General features: G+C 35.9%; 1 protein-coding gene across 2 annotated transcripts in view; it reads left to right on the top strand.

The window, feature by feature from the left end:
- TNPO1 (transportin 1) overlaps positions 1-19,927 on the top strand; it is a 102,463-nt gene extending 82,536 nt beyond the window's left edge. For both annotated transcript variants that reach the window (XM_066241464.1, XM_066241472.1), the window contains exons 16-25: positions 1,142-1,249; positions 1,374-1,532; positions 1,614-1,701; positions 3,826-3,924; positions 4,126-4,221; positions 7,003-7,078; positions 7,946-8,045; positions 9,160-9,234; positions 10,670-10,812; positions 14,344-19,927. In XM_066241464.1, the coding sequence (XP_066097561.1) occupies positions 1,142-1,249; positions 1,374-1,532; positions 1,614-1,701; positions 3,826-3,924; positions 4,126-4,221; positions 7,003-7,078; positions 7,946-8,045; positions 9,160-9,234; positions 10,670-10,777 (909 nt within the window). In that variant the 3' untranslated portion in view covers positions 10,778-10,812; positions 14,344-19,927. The remainder of the gene's footprint in view (positions 1-1,141; positions 1,250-1,373; positions 1,533-1,613; positions 1,702-3,825; positions 3,925-4,125; positions 4,222-7,002; positions 7,079-7,945; positions 8,046-9,159; positions 9,235-10,669; positions 10,813-14,343) is intronic.
- Positions 19,928-26,218: the final 6,291 nt, after the last annotated feature.

The following is a 26,218-nucleotide window of genomic DNA, read 5'->3' as shown; positions in this document are numbered from 1 at the left end:
ACTGGAGCCAGCGACCTTGGGTCCAAGCTGGTGAGCTTTTGCTCAAACCAGATGAGCCCGCGCTCAATCTGGCGACCTCGGGGTCTCAAACCTGGGTCCTCAGCATCCCAGTCCAACGCTCTATCCACTGCGCCACTGCCTGGTCAGGTTTATATGATATTTAAATACAATAACTGAACACACGACCAAATGTCGTAATTTAAACCTAAATGATTTGATATTGGTAGAGCCAGTTCAATCATTGTCATTCTTGTTCCCCTATCATTTCAGGGTTGCCACTTCTGCCATGGATTGTCCCTAGCCAGAGACATAAAAACCTCTGACCAAGAGCAATGGCTAATTCTGGGCCCAGTGACACAGGAAGAGTTATTATGGCTAAATAGATTTATTTTCAGGCAGGGGCTTAGAATGTGCACAGTAGAGAGTTCACCTACATCACTGACTAGGATGGGAGGATAAATAAATATGTTTTATATTTGAGAAAAAATAAGAATACATAAACTTGATCTGCTCTTTTTTTTTTCTTTTTCTTTTTCTTTTTTTGAAGCTGGAAACGGGTAGAGAGAGTCAGACAGACTCCCGCATGTGCCCCCGACCAGGATCCACCCGGCACGCCCACCAGGGGGCGATGCTCTGCCCCTCCGGGGCGCCGCTACCAGAGCCACTCTAGCGCCTGGGGCAGAGGCCAAGGAGCCATCCCCAGTGCCCGGCCATCTTTGCTCCAATGGAGCCTTGGCTACGGGAGGGGAAGAGAGAGACAGAGAGGAAGGAGGGGAGGGGGATGGAGAAGCAAATGGGCGCTTCTCCTATGTGCCCTGGCCGGGAATCGAACCCGGGTCCCCCGCACGCCAGGCCGACGCTCTACCGCTGAGCCAACCGGCCAGGGCCAAACTTGATCTGTTCTTGAAAGGTGCCATTCATTATAGAAATTTGCTTACATTTTTTCTGAGGAAACCTCTCAACCTGACCAGCTGACAAACCTAACAGCAATGAGTGGCATCCAGAGGGAAGGTTTGCAAGGAAACTTGCTCCCATAGATAAGTAGAGCAAGCTCAGAAACAGCAAGGATCCTACTTAGTACATGTCAGGCATTTATCTTAGCTACACGCAGAAATTTATACGTGTACTTGATTTTTTCTAGTGCCTATCTTCAGTTGCCACAGCCCTGCAGTCTGGCTTCCTTCCATACTGTGAACCTGTGTACCAGCGTTGTGTGAACCTAGTACAGAAGACTCTTGCACAAGCCATGGTATTTAAAAATATATATCTCTCCCTTTTTGACATCATAATTATTTTCTTAAGGATAGGCATAATGTGTACAAACTTTTTCATTCATTCAAAGTAAGTTTTCAAAAACTTGTTTTAAATTTCAGCTGAACAATGCTCAACCAGATCAATATGAGGCTCCAGATAAAGATTTTATGATAGTGGCTCTTGATTTACTCAGTGGCCTGGCTGAAGGACTCGGAGGCAACATTGAACAGCTAGTAGCCCGAAGTAACATTCTAACACTAATGTATCAATGCATGCAGGTGAGACTTGTTAAATTAAAATGAATGGAAACCTGTTTTTTGTGTGTCACATAGGAGTTAATTTCTTCTTGTTTCCTGTAGGATAAAATGCCAGAAGTTCGACAGAGTTCCTTCGCCCTGTTAGGGGATCTGACAAAAGCTTGCTTTCAGCATGTTAAACCTTGTATAGGTATGAATATTTTCTGGTGCTATGTTGTGATTTTTAATATCAGCTATGTTTTTTATTCTGAAAATGTAATTTAATGGAATCCCAGCACTTATAAATGTCCATTTGACTGGTTAGAGCTGCTCCAAGGTAAACAGGCAGGGTAGAAACACCTGCTCTTTGTTCCTTTGAGTTCACCATTACACAGCAGCTTGTTAGGCATACATGACTGGAGAAAAGTTGGGAGAGTATTAATTTAGAGTAAAGGACATGCCTGCTATTGAAGCCCTGGTGTACTACGTGCTAGTTCATGGTTACATTTTGAATAGCCTTTTTTAGTGGAGGTACCCAGAAATAATACTTAGGTTTTTTCATGATATAGCAGCATACTTTTTCAGAAATCACAGGAAACTTTTCAAATAATTATTTGTTTCTTTAATAGCATAGCATTTGTCTTAGTCTCTTGTGAAGACAATGAGATTTCTTGAACAATATAATTGAATGGCTATCAACCCCTCCCCAGATTAAATGGGATTTGGGGTGGGTTTTTTTTTCATTTCTATATCCCATCATTTTTTATGATAGTTGTTAATACCTGGTTTAATAAATCTTGGTGTAAAACATTGACCTAAAAGGTTTTTTCATTTATACAATTATACTTTGGGGATTTTCTTTTCCAGTTTTATTGAGCTATAATTGACATATAACATTCTGTATGTGTATGGTATACAACATAATGAGTTGATATGTTGTACAAATTATGTATATATTGCGAAATAATTACCACAACAAATTTAGTTAACATCCATCCCCTCACATAATTACAAAGATTATTTTTTCTTGTGATAAGAACTTTTAATATCTGCTCTCTTAACAATGTTTAACATACAACACAGAATTGTTAACTCTAGTCATGTCATACATTACATCCCCAGAACTTATTTTTTATAGACTGGAAGTTTCTTCACCCAGTTCCTAGTTGTACTTTTGAATAATTGCATTTCTGAACTTTGTGTGATAACATTAATTATGATGTATTAAGTCATCCAGTTCAAACTAAGCTACTCTAAATGAAAGTATGATGAATTCTTGTTTTATGTAAAATTTGTGCTTACAGATATTTGCCACCTAGTTTAGTTTTTACAAGTTCAAGCTTGGATGGAAGGATTTTGTTTCTTTGTAAGACTTGATAGATCATGTGTATATTCTCTAGGAGGTACAGAATGTCTAGTTTTCTCTTTTTTTATGTTATTAACCACGATGATTATTTTCTAGATTATTGATTCTTAACCAGGGCAATTTTGTGTGCTGCCCCTTCCTGCAGAACAGTTGGCAGTCTTTAGAGACATTTTGTTTAACGCATGCAACAGCACACACACCCAATAGGATGTTGTGACCCAAATTATCAGTGTTGCTAAAACTGAGAGACCCTGGTTTTAGATCCACTAATTTATTACCCCTCCTTTCAAGTGAAAGGGGAAATAGACCTCCTGCATGCATCCCAACTGGCATTCACCTAGCAACCCCATCTGGGGCCATGTATCAAGCCATTTTTTAGCGACTGGAGGCTCCATGGAGCCATCATCAGTGCCCATGGCCAATGCTCAAACCAGTTGAGCCATGGCTGAGGGAGGGGAAGGGTGAAGAAGCAGATGGCTGCTTCTCCTGTGTGCCCTGACTGGGAATTGAACTTGGGACATCCACATACTAGGCCAACACTCTACCACTGAGCCAACTGGTCAGGCCTATTAAGAGTTTTTTTTTAATGATATTCTAAAAATTCTTCACTTAATAGTGAGAATACATATATAAAGACATTTTCCATATCAATATAAGTTATTTTCCTGAAGTACACATTATATAGGAGAAACAGGATAATTGCTTGATTTTTTCTCTTAGTTTACCAATTTTCAAAGTAGTGAATCGATTTCCAGCATCCTCCACAGGTATCTATATTATATTTCAGAGTTTAGTTTGTGTTTATGTTTGTTTTTTGAATATTAGTATGAATTCGGTGACACTCAAATTGTCCTACCTGTAAGGCATTGGGAGCTTAAGTTGGCTCCTGATTTCTTTCTGGTATAACAAAATAGTCTGGGTTAGTTTGGTACATTTCTGCCCTTAACCTTACACCTTTTTTTTTCCTAGCTGATTTCATGCCAATATTGGGAACCAACCTAAATCCAGAGTTCATTTCTGTCTGCAATAACGCCACATGGGCAATTGGAGAAATCTCCATTCAAATGGGTAAGATTTTTTTCCTTCTTTAAAAGTGTAAATTTTTAGATGCCTTAATATTTTTGTAACAGACTTTTTTGGTTTTTGGTTTTAGTTTGAAATGAGTTTTTATATTTATAAATAGCTTTTGTTACAGTTAATAAAGGGAACAAAATTAATATTTTTAACATTGACTTTTTTTTTTGTTTTTCTCTTTCGGGGATGATCTAGGTATAGAGATGCAGCCTTATATTCCTATGGTGTTGCACCAGCTTGTAGAAATCATTAACAGACCCAACACACCAAAGACGTTGTTAGAGAATACAGGTACCATATGACTGAACTGTTTTGGTGAAGAGAAAATTACTTGCCTTTTAATTTTAAATTAAGATGTGTAGAGAAACCCAGCTTTAGAAACCCAGCTATTTTGGATTCTCAGTAATGAAATGTGCTGTTTTAGCTGCATTCCATAACCCGTTTTCAAAAACTTTTAAAAAAACACTTTTCCTCCTATTCTAGTGTTTTAATACTTCCTAAAATGGACCCCAGCTAAAATAACTAACAAACAAGGAGACTTTTGCATTAATTCAGAGAGTAACTGTGAGCTGGGAAGTAATGACTTTTTAAATCTGTACAAATGTGTCCCAAGTTAGATTGTAATATAGAATATAGTGGCTAATTGGTTTACAGTGGTGCATATACACAGGTATTTTCTGTATCGTTGTATACTTTATTTCAAATTGGGCACTTAGCAGTACTTTGTGGCATTTTTATTCAGGAGGCTTGTTTCTCTTTTGCATCTCTAGAGAGCATGTTTATATTAAAGAGTACCTTCCATACTATAGAACACATTTTAGGGTGATTTCTTTCCACCTTCTTTGATTTTTGCTAGTAACAATAAAGAATGGAAAAAAAATTTTCAATCAGATACATCTCTTTCTTTATGCACTAAGATAATTCCAGTGGTGTATTCATAGTCAGTGAGAATCCTACCAAAGTACTGGACAAAGATTAAAATAAGGTTTTCTGAATAAGAAAATTGGTTTTCAAGGGCATTTTATATTTAATTACAGAAAGTTTATTGTAGTCTAATGTGACTAACATTGATATGTTTATTGGTATGGAAGGAAATCTTTTAATTATGAAACAGTTACATGGCTGTTTGGCTGTATGGGTACTGTTTATATCATAAAGTGAATTATATTTTTTTACTGAAAAGTATAAAAATCTGCTCATAGGATAATTATGAAATTTTGTCAGGTTTTTATGTCTTTAGAATGCAGTACCTATACATGACATTCAGATTTGGAACACTTGCCATTATAAAATTACTGTTGAACCTAAAAAACTTTATATTTATTTTTAAATGTGAATGCATAACTGCAAATAAATGTTGAATGTAATGTATATTAAAGTTTCTTGTGGGATATCAGCTGGTGAATTTGTTGTAGTTCCTTTAACAAATTGGCTTTATCTATAAGTTATATTCCAAGTATGCTTCTCTCCTACATAAAGGGTAGCTCAATAATACCCTTCAAACTAATGGATTGAATTAATGTGGTAATGAACCATATTTGGCACTCACTGGATTACGCAAGTATCTGCAGAAAATGTTTTCTTTATTCCTTACCCAAAAGGGGAAGGTAATTGTTAAGTAAAATCCTTTTCAGTGCCTAATGCCTATAGATTCTGGCAACTTAATTACCATTATCTTAATATTTTATAAAGCCAATTCCTTAGTGTATGAAGTTTTTTTGTTTTTTCAAAATTAGTATATCCTACACTGAACTTTTTCAGTGGACCATCATCTGCTTTATCGCATGTTTCATTGGATTGTTCATACTTGCCTGTTTAATGAGAATGTTGCATAGTTTGTGTCTTTTGAACATAGGTTTTCTTTCTCTTGCTTCATATGAATCTGCTGGATTTTAGTATTATCTGTGTAGTTTGCTTCAAGTAAACCTTAAACATTTTTCTTTACCCCCACCCTTTTTTTATGAAAGGTTAACTGTAAGTTTTTGAGAGAACACCATTAAAGTACTTCATGGTTTGTTTTCTGTTTGTTTTTTTTTTCCCGTTGTGTATAAATGTATTATATATGTATGTACCTTTGAATTGCAGACTGCAGTTCTGAGTTGCACTTGTTTTAGCCCTTTTAAATTTAAGGATGTCCTACATTTTATGGTGAATGTATGTTTAATTCCCATTTTACATAGAATATTAACATGTAATCAGTACAATGTTTATTTTGTGCTATGCCTTCCTTAGCAAAGACAGAATATTTGTTCCTTTGGTCCACATGTCACATGTTATTACAGTGGACTGAATTTTCCTTTTGTCAAATATGGTATGAAATTAGTGGACTGTTACCCGAGTAGTTGTTATGACTATGAGAGGGCTTTCAGAATGAGATTTGACATAGCATAGCAATTTTTCAATCTAATCAGTATATACCATAACATCTATAATTTAACAGCTGATTTTGATAACAGGCAACAAATGGTCCACTAGTTTGTTTTAGAAATGATAACAAAAATAACTTCACCAAAATTTGGATTAAATTTCTAGATAATTTTTCAAAGACTAGAAATCACTTATAAAAGGAGATGTGGAGAAGTGAGAAGGAAGTTTTAACTGAAAGGTGTATTTGAGTACACAATTCAAGAAATATAATCATTCATATTTATTAATATTTCTTGGGGAAACAGATTCATTATTAAATTTCAAATTTTCAACTGGCTTTGACTGAATAATTTCTAAATTTATTTAAGCACTCATCTTTTTATTAACGGAAAGTATGATATATGACAGTTCATTGAGCAAGAAAAGCAATTCATGGTTTTTGGTGTTCTCTCAATCTTTAAAGTTTTTTTAATTCCTTTTGTTTTTCCTTTTTCAAGAGTATGCCATATATGTTGCTGCCCCTTACTTTAGGGGGTGGTAATAAACAGCACTGGTGAAATCTTATGTTTATTATCATACACAAATTCTGTTGGTTTCTGTTTCTGAGTTATTTGTTGTTTTTTCTTTATTTTTTCTCCTTCCCCCTCATTTGCTCATGTCTTGGTTGGCGTTTGGTGGTGTATAACCGTGATTGCGTTACCTTAGCAATAACAATTGGTCGTCTTGGTTACGTTTGTCCTCAAGAGGTGGCCCCCATGCTACAGCAGTTTATAAGACCCTGGTGTGTATTATTCAATCTTTTTTTTTTAATTCATTTTTCTTCACTCTTTCTATCTCACTTTTAGATATATTTTCAGTTGGTTACAAAAATCACAATCCTTAATCATTGCCAACCATGTGACTAATCTTGTCCTATCAGGTTTGTGAGGTTTTCAATAGCATCGTCATGTATATTTATTTTATGTTGTGGCTAACGACTAATTAATGCATGGGATAAGATTGTCACATGCTTGCTGTGTTAAGAAGCTTGAGTATACATTAAAAGCATTTAAATATCCACCAGTAAAATAAAGATGCATGCAAATTCTATAAATTTAGGTTTTTGCATTGTTTCTTTTTTAGAATTAATTTGAAAACTTGGATTGCATTAAGAAATACATGTTTAAATCCGTTATGTATAAAATCTTATTTGCTTGTTAATGTAAAAGTTAAACATCTTACACCATAAGTTCTAAAGTTAATAGTTTATATCGTGGCAGTATATTCCTATGTTCTGCTTCTTTCAATTGATAATCTTTCAATATAAGTCATTTTTAGTAGTGTTTAATGGAATACAAGTCATAATGCAGTTTTTTAAATTTGTAATTTACTCTTGACTCAAGCTCATTAGTAGTTTAAATGAGAGATTAAAATCAGTTGTCCATTTCATAGATATAATCTATTAATAAGGAAAGGTGAATTTCAGGGCTTCCACTATTTGAGATAAGATGAGCCCACATGCAGGAAGTGTGAGAAACTTAAGCTTAATGAAAATTCTTTGAATATAAACATTATTCTGTGGTAGTTATTCCATTAAATGCTGTCCATTAGTATTGTAATTGAACCTGCTTCTTATTTAAATGCTAAACCCAGTTCTATGATTTAATAGGTGCACCTCTCTGAGGAACATAAGAGACAACGAGGAAAAGGATTCAGCATTTCGTGGAATTTGTACCATGATTAGTGTGAATCCCAGTGGCGTAATCCAAGTAAGATGTTCACAAGAATTTGCTCTTAATTTTTAATGTTCTGAATAATGAAACTTTAAAGGGAATATTTTAATACTTTTATTATAAAAACATTTTATATATTACATATATTTTCAAAGATACCAAAACAAATTATATATTTCCTAATATCTTGAAATGACAATGCCTGTTTTTTAATTACTTAAATCCTTTTGTCATGAAATAAATAGTAGCAGATTGGGAGAATAAAGTTGCATTCTTGTTTAAGCCATAGCTTCTTTGACTCACTTTTAGTTCTCATTTATCTCCTTCGTATATGTCTTTCATCCCTGAATATCAATGTGTTGAGTTTGAGGGTACCTGCACTTAAGGGAAGGACCAAACAGTAAGATCCTCTTTCTGTTACATAGAATCAAACTTATAAACTCAGTAGTGAATAAATAGAAGACTGAATCAGCCATTGAAACTCCTTTTAATTTTAAGAGTTTATGATATACTTACTTTGTTTCCTGTCTAAGATGTTATTATTAATTTAGACAGTTTTAGCGTTTTTTAAAAACTATTTGGCAATAGCACCAAGTATGAATCTGATTAACTCTCTAGATCCAATTGCCAGGTTTCAAGACACAATACAGAAACATGTTGATACCATACATGAAATCAACAAAATGCAAGCAATATAAGCTGTGGAACTTGAAGTTAAAGGCCCTAGGTTCCTCAGCAGATAAATTGTAAAGGGAAAAAGTATAGGCAGAATTTTCAAGAAAATGACCTTTCACTTTTTTTCAATATTTAAGAACTTTTTGTCACCTTAAATGTGTTAGAGGTATCATGTGATGTGTACCGTGTTTAAAAGATGTATTTTCTCACTGGGATTTTAGTTATTTTTTTTCTTAATTAACATTTGAAATAAGTGTATATGATCACGAAATCACTATCAAGATACACTGAATGAGTAGTTCATTCACAGTGGAATAATAAAGACAAACCATTAAGCAATCACTTATAATATTTATGTTCTAAAATATTTTTTTAGCTAGCATTCTACCGTGATATATATTCTGAAGTTTTCGTGTTTTTTCATGTGTTTGACAAATACAGTATCAGTCTAAAATGTATTTCTTGCTTATTACAGGATTTTATATTTTTTTGTGATGCTGTTGCATCATGGATTAACCCAAAAGAAGATCTGAGAGACATGTTCTGTAAGGTAACTGAAAAGGTTTTATGATATACATCTTGTGACTGTTCCAGTCCTAATTGGATAGTTTAAATTACTTTTATATTTCACATGAGGCCTGACCAGTGGTAGCACAGTGGATAAAGCATCGAACTGGAACGCTGAGGTTGCCGGTTCGAAACCCTGGGCTTGCCTGGTCACCTTATGTACCCACTCCTCTCCTCTTCTCTTCTCTCTCTCTCTCTCTCTCTCTCTCTCTTCCTCTTTCTCTCTTTCTTGCTCTCTTTTTTTTCTCTAAAATCAATAAATAAAGTCTTAGAAGTAATAATATATGGAACTAGACTCTTAAATCAATATTGGTAGACTACATAACCTATAACCTTTGTTCTCAGTAAAAAAAGTTGGCTTGATCTTTCTTTAAGATACAGCTGTGACTCTGTAATCAAAAGCGCATACACTCTGCCTGACCAGGCGGTGGCGCAGTGGATAGAGCATCGGACTGGGATGCTGAGGACCCAGGTTCAAGACCCCGAGGTCGCTAGTTTAAGCGCGGGCTCACCTGGCTTGAGCAATAAAGCTCACCAGCTTGGACCCAAGGTCGCTGGTTCGAGCAAGGGGTTACTCGGTCTGCTGAAGGCCCGCAGTCAAGGCACATATGAGAAAGCAATCAATGAACAGCTAAGGTGTCTCAATGAAAAACTGATGATTGATGCTTCTCATCTCCCTCCGTTCCTGTCTGTCTGTCCCTATCTATCCCTCTCTCTGACTCTCTGTCTCTGTAAAAAAAATAAAAGCGCATACACTTTGAAAATGTTTTTTCAAGCAGTATTACTGATACATGTTGTCCCATATCACTTACGCAAGTTAGCATGTATTTTCAGAGGTGGCTGACTGAGATTTAGAATGTATTGTGAATTACTGAGCAAAGTAAATCTAAGTGACTTCCACAGGGATTAAGCCTATATAGTTCTTTGTTTTAGTAGTGCCCTTCTTTTGATTAACTCTAGTCGGCACCTAGCCATAACAAAATAAGTAAAATGTTGTTAAACAATTGAATTACCTAATAATAAAATTAGTGAACTGGAGTCACAGCCAGGAACCCAAAGTTTTGTATATTTCCAACTTGAAAAAACAGTATGGCATAGAAATTTTATCCCTTGGATGAATTCTATACTTTTTTTTTTGTTGGTTTTCCATAAGTATTATATCAGTTTGCTCAGCATTCATCTGTTACTAGGATATTTGCTGAATTCTAACATTTTCAGAACAAAGTTAAGAAATACAGTGAGGTGCTTTTAGACAAGACATGGAATGGTGTAGAATCCAACAAAGTTTGAGAATTACTACTTTAAAATGGATAAAGTTTTAGAATAAAAGAATCAATAGTGTTTGATTTCTGAAGCTATGCAGATCTAAGTGTTTATCTTTGTTATTGATAACCTGATGATCTTTTTACTCTTTGCAGATCCTTCATGGATTTAAAAATCAAGTTGGAGATGAAAATTGGAGGCGTTTCTCTGACCAGTTTCCGCCTCCCTTAAAAGAGCGTCTTGCAGCTTTTTATGGTGTTTAACCTCATACACTTAAGCTGCAGTCCCATAATTAGGGGTAAGTTGTAAAGTTTGGGATTTTTCAGGATGAAGATATTTAGGATTGCAACCTAAAACTACTAAATAGACTAGAGTTATTTGTTTTCTGTAGAGGTTGAATAAAACAATCTCATGTTATGTTAGACATTACATTTTAAGTTACTTAAATAGAATTTTACAGAGAACCACCAAGCACCATAAAATGCATGGTTCCACTTTGAATCCTAGATAGAAAGAAATCCCAGCTGTTATGCTAATGAGATTACTTAACATTGCTCTAACCGTTCCTTTTTTGCGCTATAAGAGATCACCAGAGTAGAAACAGTTTAGTTTTAAAGTATGAATTTATAGTCTTTGATATATCAAAGACTTTCTATAGAATGAGCTTTAGGAAAAGCCCAAATAGAAGGAAGTGAGTTTTGGGGTTTTGGCTTTCAATAGCTAAGAATATTTAATATTCAGTCTTCAACATACTTTTTTTTTTTTTTTTTTTTGAGAAAGAGAGAGACATTGAGAGGGACATATAGTTACAGGCAGACAGGAAGGGAGAGATGAGAGGCATCAATTCTTTGTTGTGGCACCTAAGTTGTTAATTGATTGCTTTCTCATGTGCCGTGACTAGGTGATTCTATCCAAGCCAGTGACCCCTTGCTCAAGACAGCGATCTTTGGGCTCAAGCTTAAGCCAGTGACCTCAGGGTCATGTCTGTGATCCCACGCTCAAGTCAGCAACCCCATGCTCAAGCTGGCAACCTTGTAGTTTCAAACCTGAGGCCTCTGCGTCCCAGACCAACACTCTATCCACTGTGCCACCGCCTGGTCAGGCTTCAACATACATTTTTATTGGGCACCTACCATGGGCCCAGCACTGTGTTTTAGGATGGGAGGTGGAAGCTTGTTTTGATTTTGGGTAATAGAGGGGTAAGGCCACTTGGACTCTTTTTCTTGAGATATTCTGTACTTGTTAAGTCGAACTAATTCTGGTTTCTTAGCCTCAGTTCCTTTATTGAATTCTTTTGAGGATTAAATGCTGTATTATATGTGATGCCAAAAGTGGGTGTATTGCCTAACACACTTACTTGGTTCAATAAATGTTAGAAACATGACCGGTACAGTGAACCAGGGGTTATATTAGGTTTCAGACATAAACTAACATATTTTATTGGAGGGCCAGAGAATGTATTCAGTGTGTGTCTAGCAATTGTATAGCAAATACTTTTTATGTCAGAGTTAGCTTGCTTGATTGATCATTTACTCTTGAGCTAGGTTTTAAACCTGCGAAGATTTTGACATCCAAATTATTTAATTAACCTAGAAGTCAGTAGAAATAGACTTGAGCCTCTGGAATGTCTCAGAGCCCTTTATGTGTGTTGTCCCACTGTGGTCCTGAGTCTTAATAGCTGTTTTATGGCCTAAGCATTTTGGAAAAGGACTTGATTCATTTACGCTGAATCACGAGAATGTAATGAGAACGACTTTTAGCATCAAGGGCCAAAAGATTCAACTGTGAACTAAGTCTCAAGCACTTTCTCTGGTCTCTGTCATATCACCAATTATCGATTAACTAGTGGCCATGTTCTTAGACAGGGTATGTAGTAATTCTCAGTTTTATAAATTAGAGATGAAAGTGGATCAGTATCTTTTCCTGCCATTTTTATATTCCTTTTTTTATAGAGGCAGAAAAAATGGGTTACTTGTACTTCTGCACAGATGGGCTAATTACCCTCTGAATTCACACAAACCTTCATAAATGTCCAAAATTTAGAATGAGTGGTTAGTAGGGTTTTGTTGTGCAAGTTCCACTGTCAGATACTAGTTACAATTTCCCTTCTTTCTTGATGTCCTTTTTATCATTCAAATTGCTACCACTAAAAAAGTCCTCATCAGAAAAACCAAGAGTCCTAAGAATAGAGGAAATGACCATGTAAAATAGGGTCCAGGCCCTGGTTGGGTAGCTCAGTTGGTTAGTGTCATCCCGATATACAAAAGTTGAGGGTTTGATCTCTGGTCAGGGCACATACAAAAATCAAACAATGAGCCTGACCAGGTTGTGGCACAGTGGATAGAGCATCGGACTGGCATGCAGAGGTCCCAGGTTTGAAACCCTGATGTCACCAGCTTGAGCATGAACGGGGTCATTGGCTTGAGATTGGGATCATAGACATGACCCCATGATCGCTGGCATGAGCCCAGAAGTCACTGGCTTGAAGCCCAAGGTCGCTGGCTTGAGCAGGGGTCACTTGTTCTGTTGTAGCCCTCCCAGTCAAGGCATATATGAGAAAGCAATCGATGGGCCTGACCTGTGGTGGCGCAGAGGGATAAAGTGTCGACCTGGAACACTGAGGTTGCTGGTTCGAAACCTTGGGCTTGCCTGGTCTAGGCACATATGGGAGTTGATGCTTCCTGCTCCTCCCCCTCTCTTTCTCTCTTTCTCTCTTTCTCTCTCTCTTCCTCCCCCTCTCTCTCTCTGAAAATCAATAAATAAAATATATATATAAAAAAAGAGAAAGCAATTAATGAACAACTAAGGTGATGCAACAAAGAATTGATGCTTCTCATCTCTCTCCCTTGCTGTCTGTCCCTAGCTGTCCCTCTCTCTGACTCTCAAAAAAAAAAAAAAAAATGAATGCATAAATAAGTCAAACAATAAATCAGTGTTTTTCTCTCTCTCTCTCTCTTTCTCTCTTTCTCTCTTTCTCTCTTTCCCCACTCTTCCCCCTTTCCCTGCCCCATTTCCTTTCTAAAAATCAATAAATACTCTTTTAAAAATAGGGTCAGAAAATTATTAATTAGGAACATCAAGAAGTTGGGTGTTAAATTTACTTTTTAATATTTGCTGAATGTAGTGAACACCTTTGATATCTCCTAAGCGAAAAGCCAGCCAAAACTAAGTAATGCTGTTTGATTCTTTTTTTAATGGATTAGATATTTATTTGCTTTATATTGGGAATATTGGCAAAAATGATGAGTTGTAATTTTCACTAAGGAAAGTGTCCTGAAGAAAATGCTGCTTAATTTTTAAGAAATTAAGTCAACTTACTATGTAAGAAATAAATGGTTCTGAATGTAGCCTATTATGCAAAAGCAGTTAAAGAAATAGACTGCTAGCATTCTCCAAGATGCATTTCATGTATATAAAGTGCTTTTCACCTCTGCCCTGGCCAGATAGTTCAGTTGGTTAGAGCATTGACCAGAAGTGCAGACGTTGCCAGTTCGATCCCCAGTAGGGCACTTACAGGAACAAATCAAAGTTCCTCTCTCTCTCTCCTCTTTCCGCCTCTCCAGCTTTCCCTCTCTCTAAAATCAATTAATAAACACTTTTTTAAAAATTGTTACACACCTCTCTGTGCATGTCCCCAGCTTGATGTCACTTTTTGTGTCTGGTGAAGGTGACAGAAGCAACATGGTTATCATTGACTACCATGGTCTTAGGCAATTTGTCAAATTTGTCGTTTTCTTTAGGTAGAGATAGCTTCACTACTGATTAATCTTGTGGTCCACTGACTTGAGAAACAGTTGTTAAAGTATAAATTTATCTTCTTTTCTTACAGGTCCTTCAGTCTTGGAGACAATGAGGGAGCCTCTGCACCCAGGGAAAATGTTACCCTTTACAGGGGGGAAGGGTAAACCAGTAGGGAATACAGTACAATCCCAACCCTACTGGGAGGGGCGGGAGGGAAGTGTTGCCGTCACTAAGTCGATGTTGGGAAACGTTTTAACATCTGGAGCCTTTGTGGGTGGAAATATGTCTTCAGTTACAACTCCACAGTGGATGTGAAGAAGCAAAAAGAATCTATTCAGTCTACTCACAAAACAGTACATTCTGGAATATTATGGGGAATTATACCAAAACAAGAACCATATAAATGATGCATAGGGATAAGAAAAATTTCTATAGCGCACAATAAAGGAAACCTAAGAATGGGGGTTACAAACAGTCAAGAAGCTTTTTTTTTTTTAATTTAAAAGTTTTTATAAATATTCCCACATGATGGGGCCTCCTTTTTTGCATGCTGATAAAGAACTACACAAATGAAGCTAATAGAATTAAAGTCAGCTTGCCAACCCATAGTGGAAGCAGGTTCTTGGAAGTTACAATTTAAGGTACCCCAAAAAAGTTGGAAATAAAAAAATTAATTTGAACAATGAAGCACCCTGTGAAACGCCAAACGAGTCACTCCTTTTCCCTTTGTGGGCTGGGCAGGGAGGGAGGAATAAGTGGGATTGGACATATCAAACTAAAGATTGAACTCTTGATTTTGCATTAAAACATTAATGTAGTAGATATCATTTGATGGTTGTACTTCATTAGATTTAATTTCTAGGCCAAGACGTTATTTTTAAAGTGCAGTTTAAGGTTCAGGCATGCATTCTGGCTCATAGTGGTTGAAAGTACATTAGTGGGAAAGTAAGTAGCATGCTTGCATCACGTAGAGTGAGGTTGGTATTCATTTACCTCTGTTGCGCCAGTTTGTGTTGCAGTTTACCAATTCCATATAGCCCTGCATTTAAAATTCCTTCTTAAGATTTGTGGATTTTATTTTTGTTAAGAATATAGATATATAAAGTACTGTAGTTTACAGCTAGGCCTTGAGATATCATTTTAGGATCTGTTAGGAATAAGATTGATATTGTATTGTGTGTAACCTGCACAATGTGGAAAGCTGATATACCTGTGCAAAATCTTTGCCTCTGTGCTGTCAGTGTGATGTGCTTTCTGCATGGTTATATACTACTAGTGATTTTATCAAAACTTCTAAAATTTAAGTTACATGGTAAAAAAGATCTGTAAGAGGCTGCATAATGTTAGTTGGCACATAAAGACAATTGTAGAAGTTGAAGAAATGATTGCTATATTTCAATGTTTATTCCCACTCAACATATTGCCTTCTAAGCTTTTTTTGTTGTTGTTCAAAGCATGATCTTAAAGTTATGTTTAAGTTAATGGATGTAATGCAGGGTTCCTACACTGTATTGGCGCATGTTGGTGGCCCTCTGTGCCCTAGATATATGCACACGGTGCAAGTAAGAAGCTACAGAGTGAAAGTTGATTTGGATCCTCTTCATTTCATTTGTTTAGCTTTTCTGTTATTTTTTCTCTACTTACATGTATTCCTGTGAATAAATCCTTGTTCAGTTAACCCTTTACTTTTCCTTCCATGTGTATTTTCTTATATACTGTGAATGTGAAATCCTAACTGGTACACTTGATCTTGTCTCCATATGAAAGTGCAAGTCTTTATTAATTTGGATTGCCTGAACAGTGTATCCCATGATGATGAAGGAAAATGGAGAGATTTTTCTTTTTAACTCTGCTGGTCAGAGATGAAGCCACACCTTTCCATTTTTCAATGCTGCATATTTAATCTGCAACAAAAATGTTAAGCCATAACCTTTTTATATTTTAGTTTGTCACCTTTGCATTGTGGAATAAATACTGAATAACCATTTTTATAAGCAGTTGCTCCTCTTTGCATGGTTCTATTCTTCTAAAGGTGTTGAATGATACAGCCATTGCACTGAAGTTTGAACTGTATGTGTGTGAATTTATAAATACCATTTAAAAAATTTTCAAATGCATGGTAGCATGCAGAAAAGTTTTTGTTGTGTGTGTATGTGTGTATTTTTTTTAACATGTTCTTTCACCTTTCCTGTACCTCGGCTTTGCAAATTTCAGTCTGTAGAGCCTGAAATTAAGTGATATTTTCTTATCCAGTAGTTTTAATTTTTAAATTGTAAGTTGGATCCAGAGGGTATGTAGCATTTTACTTTTTGTAGTACCGTTGCTTCACTGGAAGCTCAAAATTTGCTTCCTAGTCAGTCTTTAAAACCCAGTTAGGGTAACTACTTTATCCTTAAATTCTACTGATGTTCTGTAGTTTATAAATACTTTTCATAATTTAATATGGGAGATATTTTAATATTCTAGGATAAGTAGTAAATATTTTTCATTGAAAGAATGACAAAATTCTTTAAACTTTAAAACAAAAACCTTCAAAAAGCTATATCGACCTGTTATTCCGTATTGACTCAAATAGCAATATTGTCACCTGTTTGATTAAAAATTGGTTTTCGATTAGGCAGATATGTCACATAAGAATATGCTCATTGGTAGTCACTTAACCTGTTTTTAAATTAAAAGGAAATTTAATTTAAAAATTGAAAGTAAAATTAAGTAAATATGACTGGCAACCTGAGATTGGGTTGGGCTACTTTGGATTCCCCCTCCCCTCCCTTGAGGTATTTTTTTCTAATTTATATTTCAGATACTTAGTATAGTATAGGAATTTGCAGAAGCCATTTAAGTTATCTTTTGAGGTAAGCTCTGATTTAGCATTCTGATAAAAGTTAATACATCATGGGATATATATATATATATGTATATATATATATGCAACTTCTTGTGGTGTAGTCTTAATAGTTTTGAATGTTGACTGAATGTCTATGAAATTGTGAGTTTTGTCTTTGTTACATTCCAGTGTTTCTGCCACTTGGCATGCTTAAAGCACGGCTTCCTTCATCTGCTCCTTACACACTAAAGTGCTGTTAGTGTGCTTAACTACAGAAATAGCCGCTGCTAAGTGATGTAGATTTTCTACTTGAATATTTTTATGTTGTAGGAACCTCAGGAGGTCAGTGTTTACTGTTTTATATATGCCTTCTTTTTCCTGTTCAAGCTTTTCTCTCTTTGAAGGATTCTAACAGAACAAAAGCTGCTGATCAACCTAAGTTGGAAACAGAAAGTGTATTTAATTTAAATGCATGTTTGGCAGTTCAATTTTTAGTCAATTAGCAAGTAAACTTAGTGCCACAGATACTCATTTATTGAGGAAAGAATTTTGCTTTTTATATTGTCTAATCTCTTTAATAACTTCATACTATGTAAAAAATCACTTTTGTATATTTTTGGTTGATTATTTCCCAAATAGTCAACATGTAAATAATCTTTAAGAGCCAGTTCTGATGCTTTACATGTTGCTACTTGATTTTGTGACACAAGGTAGACTTCAGAAGAATAGCTTTTAAAACACTTAACCAAGCCATTACATCTTCAAAAACGAGTAGCATAGATTTTGTAATTAACATTGATAAACACTGTGATTTTTTGTTAATACTTTTTCATTGATCTGAATTGCTTAAATTGCATATATTGTAAAATAGTATCAGATGTATATTTTAAAATAATTTCAACTGATTTTCCTCTATTGAGATGCTTTGTCTACTCAGTTACAAAACATTCAGATACAAGTATTATCTCAGGTGAATACTCTTGTATCCTTTTTGCTTTGGTGACTGCTTATAAAGGGTCATCATACTTACATTCTTTGTTTTTTAGTGTACTTCATGAAGAATCTTTTAATTTAGTCTGATTTTCCAGTCCTTATTCTAGCAGACTGGGGTGGTTATGTAAGTCCCTCCTGGCAAGCCTTTTGCATGTAGGTTTACCTTGAAAGTTTAATTTGGTTATCCTTTTCTTCAAATGCTCAAGCTATGAAAGCAGGTATTTTTCTGTCCTGTATTAAATTGCCCTGCATAACTGAAATGTCAGAATTTAATTGTCTTAAACCTTTTAGTCTTAAATTTAACTGAACAACTTTCCTATAAAGAAAAAAAGTCTGGTTTTTTTGTTTTGTTTTGCTTCATATATTATTCATATTGAATGTATTAACATAACGGTGCAAAAACATTCTTCCCAAGAGAAGAGTGTATCATGCATAACTGCAATTGAAATCCTTTCTTTAGTAGTACCTTAAAATACAACTTGGCTTCTTGAATTATTTTTGCAAATAATACAAGGAGGGGGGATACTAACTGTTGCTACTAGTACTGTTATTAAGGTGTAGGCATTGAAGTCTTTAAGAAAACTGGTCTTCAGACTGTTAAAGGCCTGGGATAATCGGGATGAAAAGTCAGATCAATAAAGAACTATGTGACAATATTATCTAGTAGTAATGCCATGCAAGAGCATTGTATACCTACCTAGTACCTTTAATACTGTATTAAATACGGAGATATTTCTAATGCCTCTTAATTTTATGAAGATGTTTAATTCACTTGTACACTCTCCAGGTGACTTGTGACTAATTTTTTCAGTCTTATGTAGATTTTTCCCCCATTGGTATTATATAGAGAGAGTTCTTTATCTTTATGCCTAATTATTATCCATATAATTTTATGGTATGCATTTAAATTATAGCAACTATTGATTGTGATTTGTATCCCAGAATGTATTGTGAGTTTTTTTAATGTATGCATGATTTTGAGGAAAGTTAAATGATTTTTTTCACCTCTTGTACATTTTAAAACCAAATGAATTTGCCAAGCATTATATTACTAATTAGGAAAATAACTTTCCCCTTTTTTTAGAATCTCTGTTTATCTGTCATAGAATCCCCTTATACTATGGCTTGGTATTATGCAGAATTAGCTCTTTTGCAAGTCTGATTATCTTCCTACATGGTTAGCCTACAAGGCAGTGTTGGTCCCCTCCTATGACCAGCCTCAAAGGGGTTCAGCTGTACTTTCACCATAATACTTCATTACTGCTTTCATCTGGATATATAACCAAATTAAGATTGGATAATTTTTTATGGAGGTAATAGACAATACTGTATAATTTTACTTAATAGATTATCTGTTAGAAGAGATATTTAAATATGGTTAATGACTTCATATTATAAAAACAGTTTTACACTTAATATTCATGTTAACATTGGGTGCAATAATTTAGTAGTTTTAGCTTTAGTTATATATAACTGGATCTTTCTGCTGACAACTTAGGTTGTATGAGTTATGCTTAAAAGCTTTAAGTCTGATGTATCCCGTATCTGCCACACTATGTTAGAATGTGTCCTTCAAACATATCCTCCTGCAACTTCTCAAACTGTACTAAATTGATATTTCTTGAAGTCTAACTCTGTGCTGACAGATCTTCATTTTAAATAGAATACGGTTTTAATTTTTGATAAGCTGCTGAATTTTAAAGAGAGTTTTTTGGGGCCACCAAATATTTTGGATCATGCAGAGAATATATATTGTACTGTAGTAATTTTGTATTTACATTTGTATGATGTGACATAATAGATGTGAATGTTAATCACTGCTTGACTATGTTAATAAAGTTGTTTAACTATAGATGTTTCACTCTGATTTTTAATGAAGGAAATGAGCTTTCTCTCCCTCTCCCCATTTTGGATATCAGATAGGTCTTGTTTTTTGTTGTTTGGGTGTTTGAGGGTTTTTTTGTCTTAGTTTACATATTAGTGCACTCTTGTTTTTTTTTAATTGAGTATTTTCTTATCTGTGTGGTGTAGTTTTCCCCACATTTTAATTTCTATTGATATATGTCTAAACAGTTGATTCTAGGGTCAACTTTTGGGGGGAGGAGGGAAAGAGTTCTTTGCAAAATGAATTAAAAAGTAAAGTGAATAAAGCATTGTAAGGATAGGGTGCATGAGTGTGTGGATGTGTTCTATTAAGGTTTATCCTTCAAAAACTAAGACTTGTAATTTTGGAAATTAATATTTATAAAAGTTTCTTCAGACTGTAAACCATTATTATAGTTGCATGTTACTAATTAAAATTAAGTGTTTAATACAGTTCAAAGGAGATGTGTGAATAACTGAAGTAGTTGGTTTTTTGATACTTACATTTTCCAACAAGGAAAGGATCTGAGATTAAGTCAGTTTAGCCCAGAAAATTTTAAGGGAAATGATAGGTGAGATGGGAGGGCAGTTCTCTTAGTTGCCTGCACATGAAAATATTTGCGATAGCTCAAATGTTGAAGAGGGGGAAGAACTGAAATTTTGGTATCATGTTCTAAAACACATCTTCAAGAAAGAGTTTAAGGTTCCAGAATTTAGGACTTAGGTTGTAGGAGAAGATAATCAAAACCAGCCTAATAATTATTTAAGATTTTGGTTTGCTGCTATAATCTTAAATTAAGCTGAAGCTAAAAATCTTTTGTAAGTCTTTAGTGTTTTAGTTGAACCCAGGTACAAACTTTAAGATGTTTTGCTTATACCTGTTTTTGAACTGGCAGGCATTTTTATTTTTTTATTTCTAGTATTTAGTTTTTAGGGAGAGAGGAATGGGCAGGGGAAAGCATTTATTTGTTATTTCACTTAGTTGTGCACTCATTGGTCATTTCCTTATGTGCCCTGATGGTTTCAAACCCACAATCTTGTTTCAGAACAGTGCTTTAACAGACTGAGCTAAACAGGACAGGCATTTTTAAATTGTAATGAGTAATAGTCAACCTGCCTTTACTAGTTGACATTACATGTGATTCTTTAGGAATGTTTGGAAAAGTAGCAGTTGAAATACACAGTTGTGGTTTTGGACTTCCTTGTTACTACACAGTTGGACATAGAAACTGCTGAAAGCTTTTACATCAAGTCTTATACTGACTTGATGTAAAAGAATCCCCTGGCCTAACCTGTGGTGGCGCAGTGGATAAAGCGTCGACTTGAAATGCTGTGGTCGCCAGTTCAAAACCCTGGGCTTGCCCGGTCAAGGCACATAAGGAAGTTGATGCTACCTGCTCCTCCCCCCTTCTCTCTCTCCTCTAAAATGAATAAATAAATAAAAATAATTTTTAAAAATCCCCTGAAACATCCACATAGATCACCAGTGTTGACTTCAACACAAATTACAATTTACAAACCAAACACAATTTCTAAATCATTGGCAAAAGTGATATGGTAAATATTGTTATACTAAGAACGTTTAGATGTTTGTGCCAGTCATGAATGAAATTTATTTCTATGCATATAATAGCACACTCTTAGTCTGAAAATTGACATCTTAAAATATTCCTTTTCAAGCTTATATTGCTTTTTTATGAACTTCATTAAACAATTTAAGGCAAAAGACCTATTTTTAGTGAATTTGTGTTTTTAGTATCTAAATTTGTTAATAAATACACATTGACATGGTAGCTACATCATATTCTATGAACAGTTTACACAACCATCTTACTATCGTGGACATTCAGAAGTTATTTCTCCAGAACTACCAATGCCCAAAATTTATAAAAACAAAAAATATCAAAAAATGGGCAGAGGTGGGGAGGGTGTATTCAGTGGGACACTTGAGTCTATGTAAACACAATAAATTAAAGCATACAATTCAAAAAAATGGGCAAAGGACCTGAATAGACACTTCTCCAAATAGTACTTGCAAATGGATGACAGGAATATAAAAAAATGCTCAATGCCGCTAATCAAGAGATATGCACATTAAAACCACAATGATGAGTGCGGGCTCATCTGGTTTGAGCAAAGCTCACCAGCTTGGACCCAAGGTCGCTGGCTGGAGCAAGGGGTTACTTGGTCTGCTGTAGCCCCACAGTCAAGGTACATATGAGAAAGCAATCAATGAACAACTAAGGTGTTGCAACGAAAAACTGATGATTGATGCTTCTCATCTCCGTTCCTGTCTGTCCCTATCTATCCCTCTCTCTGACTCTGTAAAAAATAATAATAAAACCTTTAAAAATGTATGTAATAAAACCACAATGAGTTATCACCTCATACCTGTCAGAATGGCCTTTATCAATAAATCAAGTGTTTGCTAGGGAATGGAGAAAAGAGGAACCCCATTCACTGTTGGTGGGAATGCAGAGTGGTGCAGCCACTGTGAAAAGCAGGATGGTGTCACCTCAAAAAGTTAAAAATGAAACTTAACTGCCTGCCTTATAACCCAGAAATCCCACTTCTGGGAATTTATCCAAAGAAACCCAAAATAACTAACTTAAAAGAATAGAGGGGTGGGCAAAAGTAGGTTTACAGTTATAATGCAAATTATTAATATAAGAATAAACTGTTTTGCGCATTCACAATTGTAAACCTACTTACCCTCCCCCGTGTTAAAATCATGGGTTTTTGTTTTTTTGGGTTTTTTTTTTTTGCATTTTTCTGAAGCTGGAAACAGGGAGAGACAGTCAGACAGACTTCCGCATGCGCCCGACCGGGATCCATCCGGCACGCCCACCAGGGGCGATGCTCTGCTCACCAGGGGGCGATGCTCTGCCCATCCTGGGCGTCGCCATGTTGTGACCAGAGCCACTCTAGTGCCTGAGGCAGAGGCTACAGAGCCATCCCCAGCGCCCGGGCCATCTTTGCTCCAATGGAGCCTCGCTGCGGGAGGGGAAGAGAGAGACAGAGAGGAAGGCGCGGCGGAGGGGTGGAGAAGCAAATGGGCGCTTCTCCTGTGTGCCCTGGCCGGGAATCGAACCCAGGTCCTCCGCAGGCTAGGCCGATGCTCTACCGCTGAGCCAACCGGCCAGGGCTAAAATCATGTTTAATTTTATTTTGACGGTTAAATTTAACAGAGTGACATTGATCAACTAGAGTACTACTATACATAGATTTTTTTTGGACAAACATCTCCACACCATTTGGATAGTCTATTATGTTGTATACCCGTCACCCAAAGTTAAGTCATCCTCCATCACCATAATATATGTATTTGTCCCTCTTTATATCACTCCACCACCCCTCATTTTTAATTTTCAGTTACAGTTGACATATTATTAGTTTCAAGTATACACCCCAGTGATTAGACATTACATAACTTACTAAGTGATCATCCTAATAAATCTAGCACCTATCTGACAACATATATTTATTAGAATATTATTGACTATACATACTCCCTATGCTGTACTTGATATCCCCATGACTATTCTGTAACACCAAATTTGTATTTCTTAACCCTTCACTTTTTTCACCCATCCCTCCGATCCCTCTCCTATCTGGCAACTATTAAAATGTTCTCCATATTATGAGTTTGTTTCTATTCTGTTTGGGTTTTTTTGTTTTATTAGATTCAATTTTTGATGGATATGTATTTATTGCCATTTTATTGTTCATATTTTTTATCTTCTATTTTTTCTTAAAGAATACCCTTTAACATCTCGTGTAATACTGGTTTGGTGGTGATGAACTCCTTTAGCTTTTCTTGTCTGGGAAGTTCTTTATCTGTCCTTTAGTTCTAAACAATAGCTTTTCTAGGTAGAGTAATCTTGGTTGTAGGCCCTTGCTTTTCGTCACTTTGAATATTTCTTGCCTCTCCCTCTGGACTGCAAAATTTCTGTTGAGAAATCAGCTGACAATCTAGTGGAGCTTTCTTGTAGGGAATTGCTTTTCTGTTGCTGCTTTTAAATTTTTCTTTGTCTTGCCCTGGCTGGGCAGCTCAGTTGGTTGGAGTGTCGTCCTGGAGTGTGGAGGTTGCCAGTTTGATCCCCAATCAGAACATGTGCAGGAGCGGCTCGTCCCTCTCTCCTCTATATATTTCTCTCTCTCTCTCTCTCTCTCTCTCTCTCTCTCTCTCTCTCTCTCTCTGCCTCCCTCCTACTCTCCCTCCCTGAAATCAATAAATAAATTACCAGCAAAGATGCCAGAAAGGTGAATAAAGCTCCAGTGCTGGGCAGCAGCTTAAAAGGCTGAAATCAATAAATGAATTAAATTTATTTTATTTGCCTTTAACCTTTGGCATTTTAATTATGATGTGTCTTGGTGTGGGCTTCTTTAGGTGCATCTTGTTTGGGACTTTCTGTGATTCCTGGACATGTATGTCTCTTTCCTTCACAAGGTTAGGGAACTTTTTTGTCAGTTTTTCCAATAGGTTTTCAATTTCTTGCTTGCTCTGTTCTCCATGATGTGAATGTTGGTAAGTCTGAAGTTGTCCCAGAGACTCCTTACACTTTCCTCATTTGTTTGGATTCACTTTTCATATTGCTGTTCTGATTGGGTGTTTTTTGCTTTCTTATATTCCAAATTGCCGATTTGATTATCTATCTACTTAGCTGTTGAGTCCCTGTAAATTATTCTTCATTTCAGTTAGTGTATTCTTCATTTCTGACTGGTCGTTTTTCTTTGTTATTGAGGTTCTCATTAAGGTCACTGAGCATCCTTATAACCAATGTTTTGAACTCTGCATGTAGCAGATTGCTTGTGTCCATTTTGTCTATTTTTTATGGAGTTTTACTCAGTTCTTTCATTTAAGACATGTTTTTATATCTCCTCAGTTTGACAGCTTCCCTATGTTTGTTTCTATGTATTAGGTAGAGCTGCTACATTTCCCAGATTTGGTAGAGTAGCCTAACGTAGCAGGTGTTTTGTTGAGTTCAGTGGCACAGGTCCCGCATTCACTGAAACTGGGCATTCCAAGATGTGCCCTTATGTGGGCTGTGTACACACTCTTCTTTAGTTGAGCCTTGATAGCTGTTGGTGCTCAATGAAAAAGATTTACCCTCAGGCCAATCAGCTTCAAGGACTGGCTGTGACCACCAACCACTGACCTCCGTTGAAGATAAGCTGTGCAGGGCCCACCCCACAGAGCAGGACTTATTTCAGTGGGGCCTAGTTCTTCCTGAGTCCACCCCTTGAGTATGTTTCTTGTGGAGGTGTTTGGATGGTGATGCTTGAATGTGGTCTGAAGCTGTCTACTGAGTGTGCTGACTCTAGGGTCTCCCAGGAGGTACAGTTTTAGGTCAGCCACCTCCTGTGTTCTATCCAGGGCCACCTGTCATGAGCTACAAAGTGATCTGCTACTTGTGCTGGGCTTGCAGGTGCCCAGGCAAGGCCAAGCTGCGAACTAAGACAGCTGCTGCTGCTGCTGGGCCTGGGGCCACTTATGGAGGAGTACGGGGCACTCTGAGACCAGATGCTGCTTGTTTGAGAGATTTTTGGAAAATATGAAGCATGAGCCAAGACAGGCCATTCATATGGAAAAACCACTGGAGACAGCTTGGTTGGACTTAATAGTAAGGTGACCAACTTTTTTACAATGAAAAGGACAAAAATAAATTGAAAAAAACAATATCATAAATAAAAGAAACATCTTATTCATTGCAACAATAATACACTATAATATGATAAATATATAATAAAACATTTGTAATATTTTATATTGTAATTATGCTTACATGCCTATTAATTTTTAGTAATTGTAAGAAAAAAGTACTCATTTAGATAATATTTATTCTACTTTTCCATTGAATGAATATTTTTTGTCAATGTATCATCTTGTAACAATATATTGCAAATATCTGAACAAGAAATATCCTTCATATTGAATTTTATGGCCAAATGCTGCAGCTAGATTATCAACATTCAATCTACATTTCTCACCTTGTCCAAAAATCATTAGCAATTGAAAAAACTCTTTCAACTGCTGCATTAGTTCCAGGGCAGCACAATGTAAGTTGAACAAGAATAAATATATTTTCACATGGAATATGTTCTTTTTTTTTTTAATTTTATTTATTTATTTATATTTTACAGAGACAGTGAGTCAGAGAGAGGGATAGACAGGGACAGACAGACAGGAACGGAGAGAGATGAGAAGCATCAATCATTAGTTTTTTGTTGGGCGTTGCAACACCTTAGTTGTTCATTGATTGCTTTCTCATATGTGCCT

This window comes from Saccopteryx bilineata, chromosome 1 (assembly GCF_036850765.1).
Source record: "Saccopteryx bilineata isolate mSacBil1 chromosome 1, mSacBil1_pri_phased_curated, whole genome shotgun sequence".
NCBI lineage: Eukaryota > Metazoa > Chordata > Mammalia > Chiroptera > Emballonuridae > Saccopteryx > Saccopteryx bilineata.
Note: the sequence above shows the minus strand (reverse complement) of the source record. Positions and strands in the feature narration are given on the sequence as shown.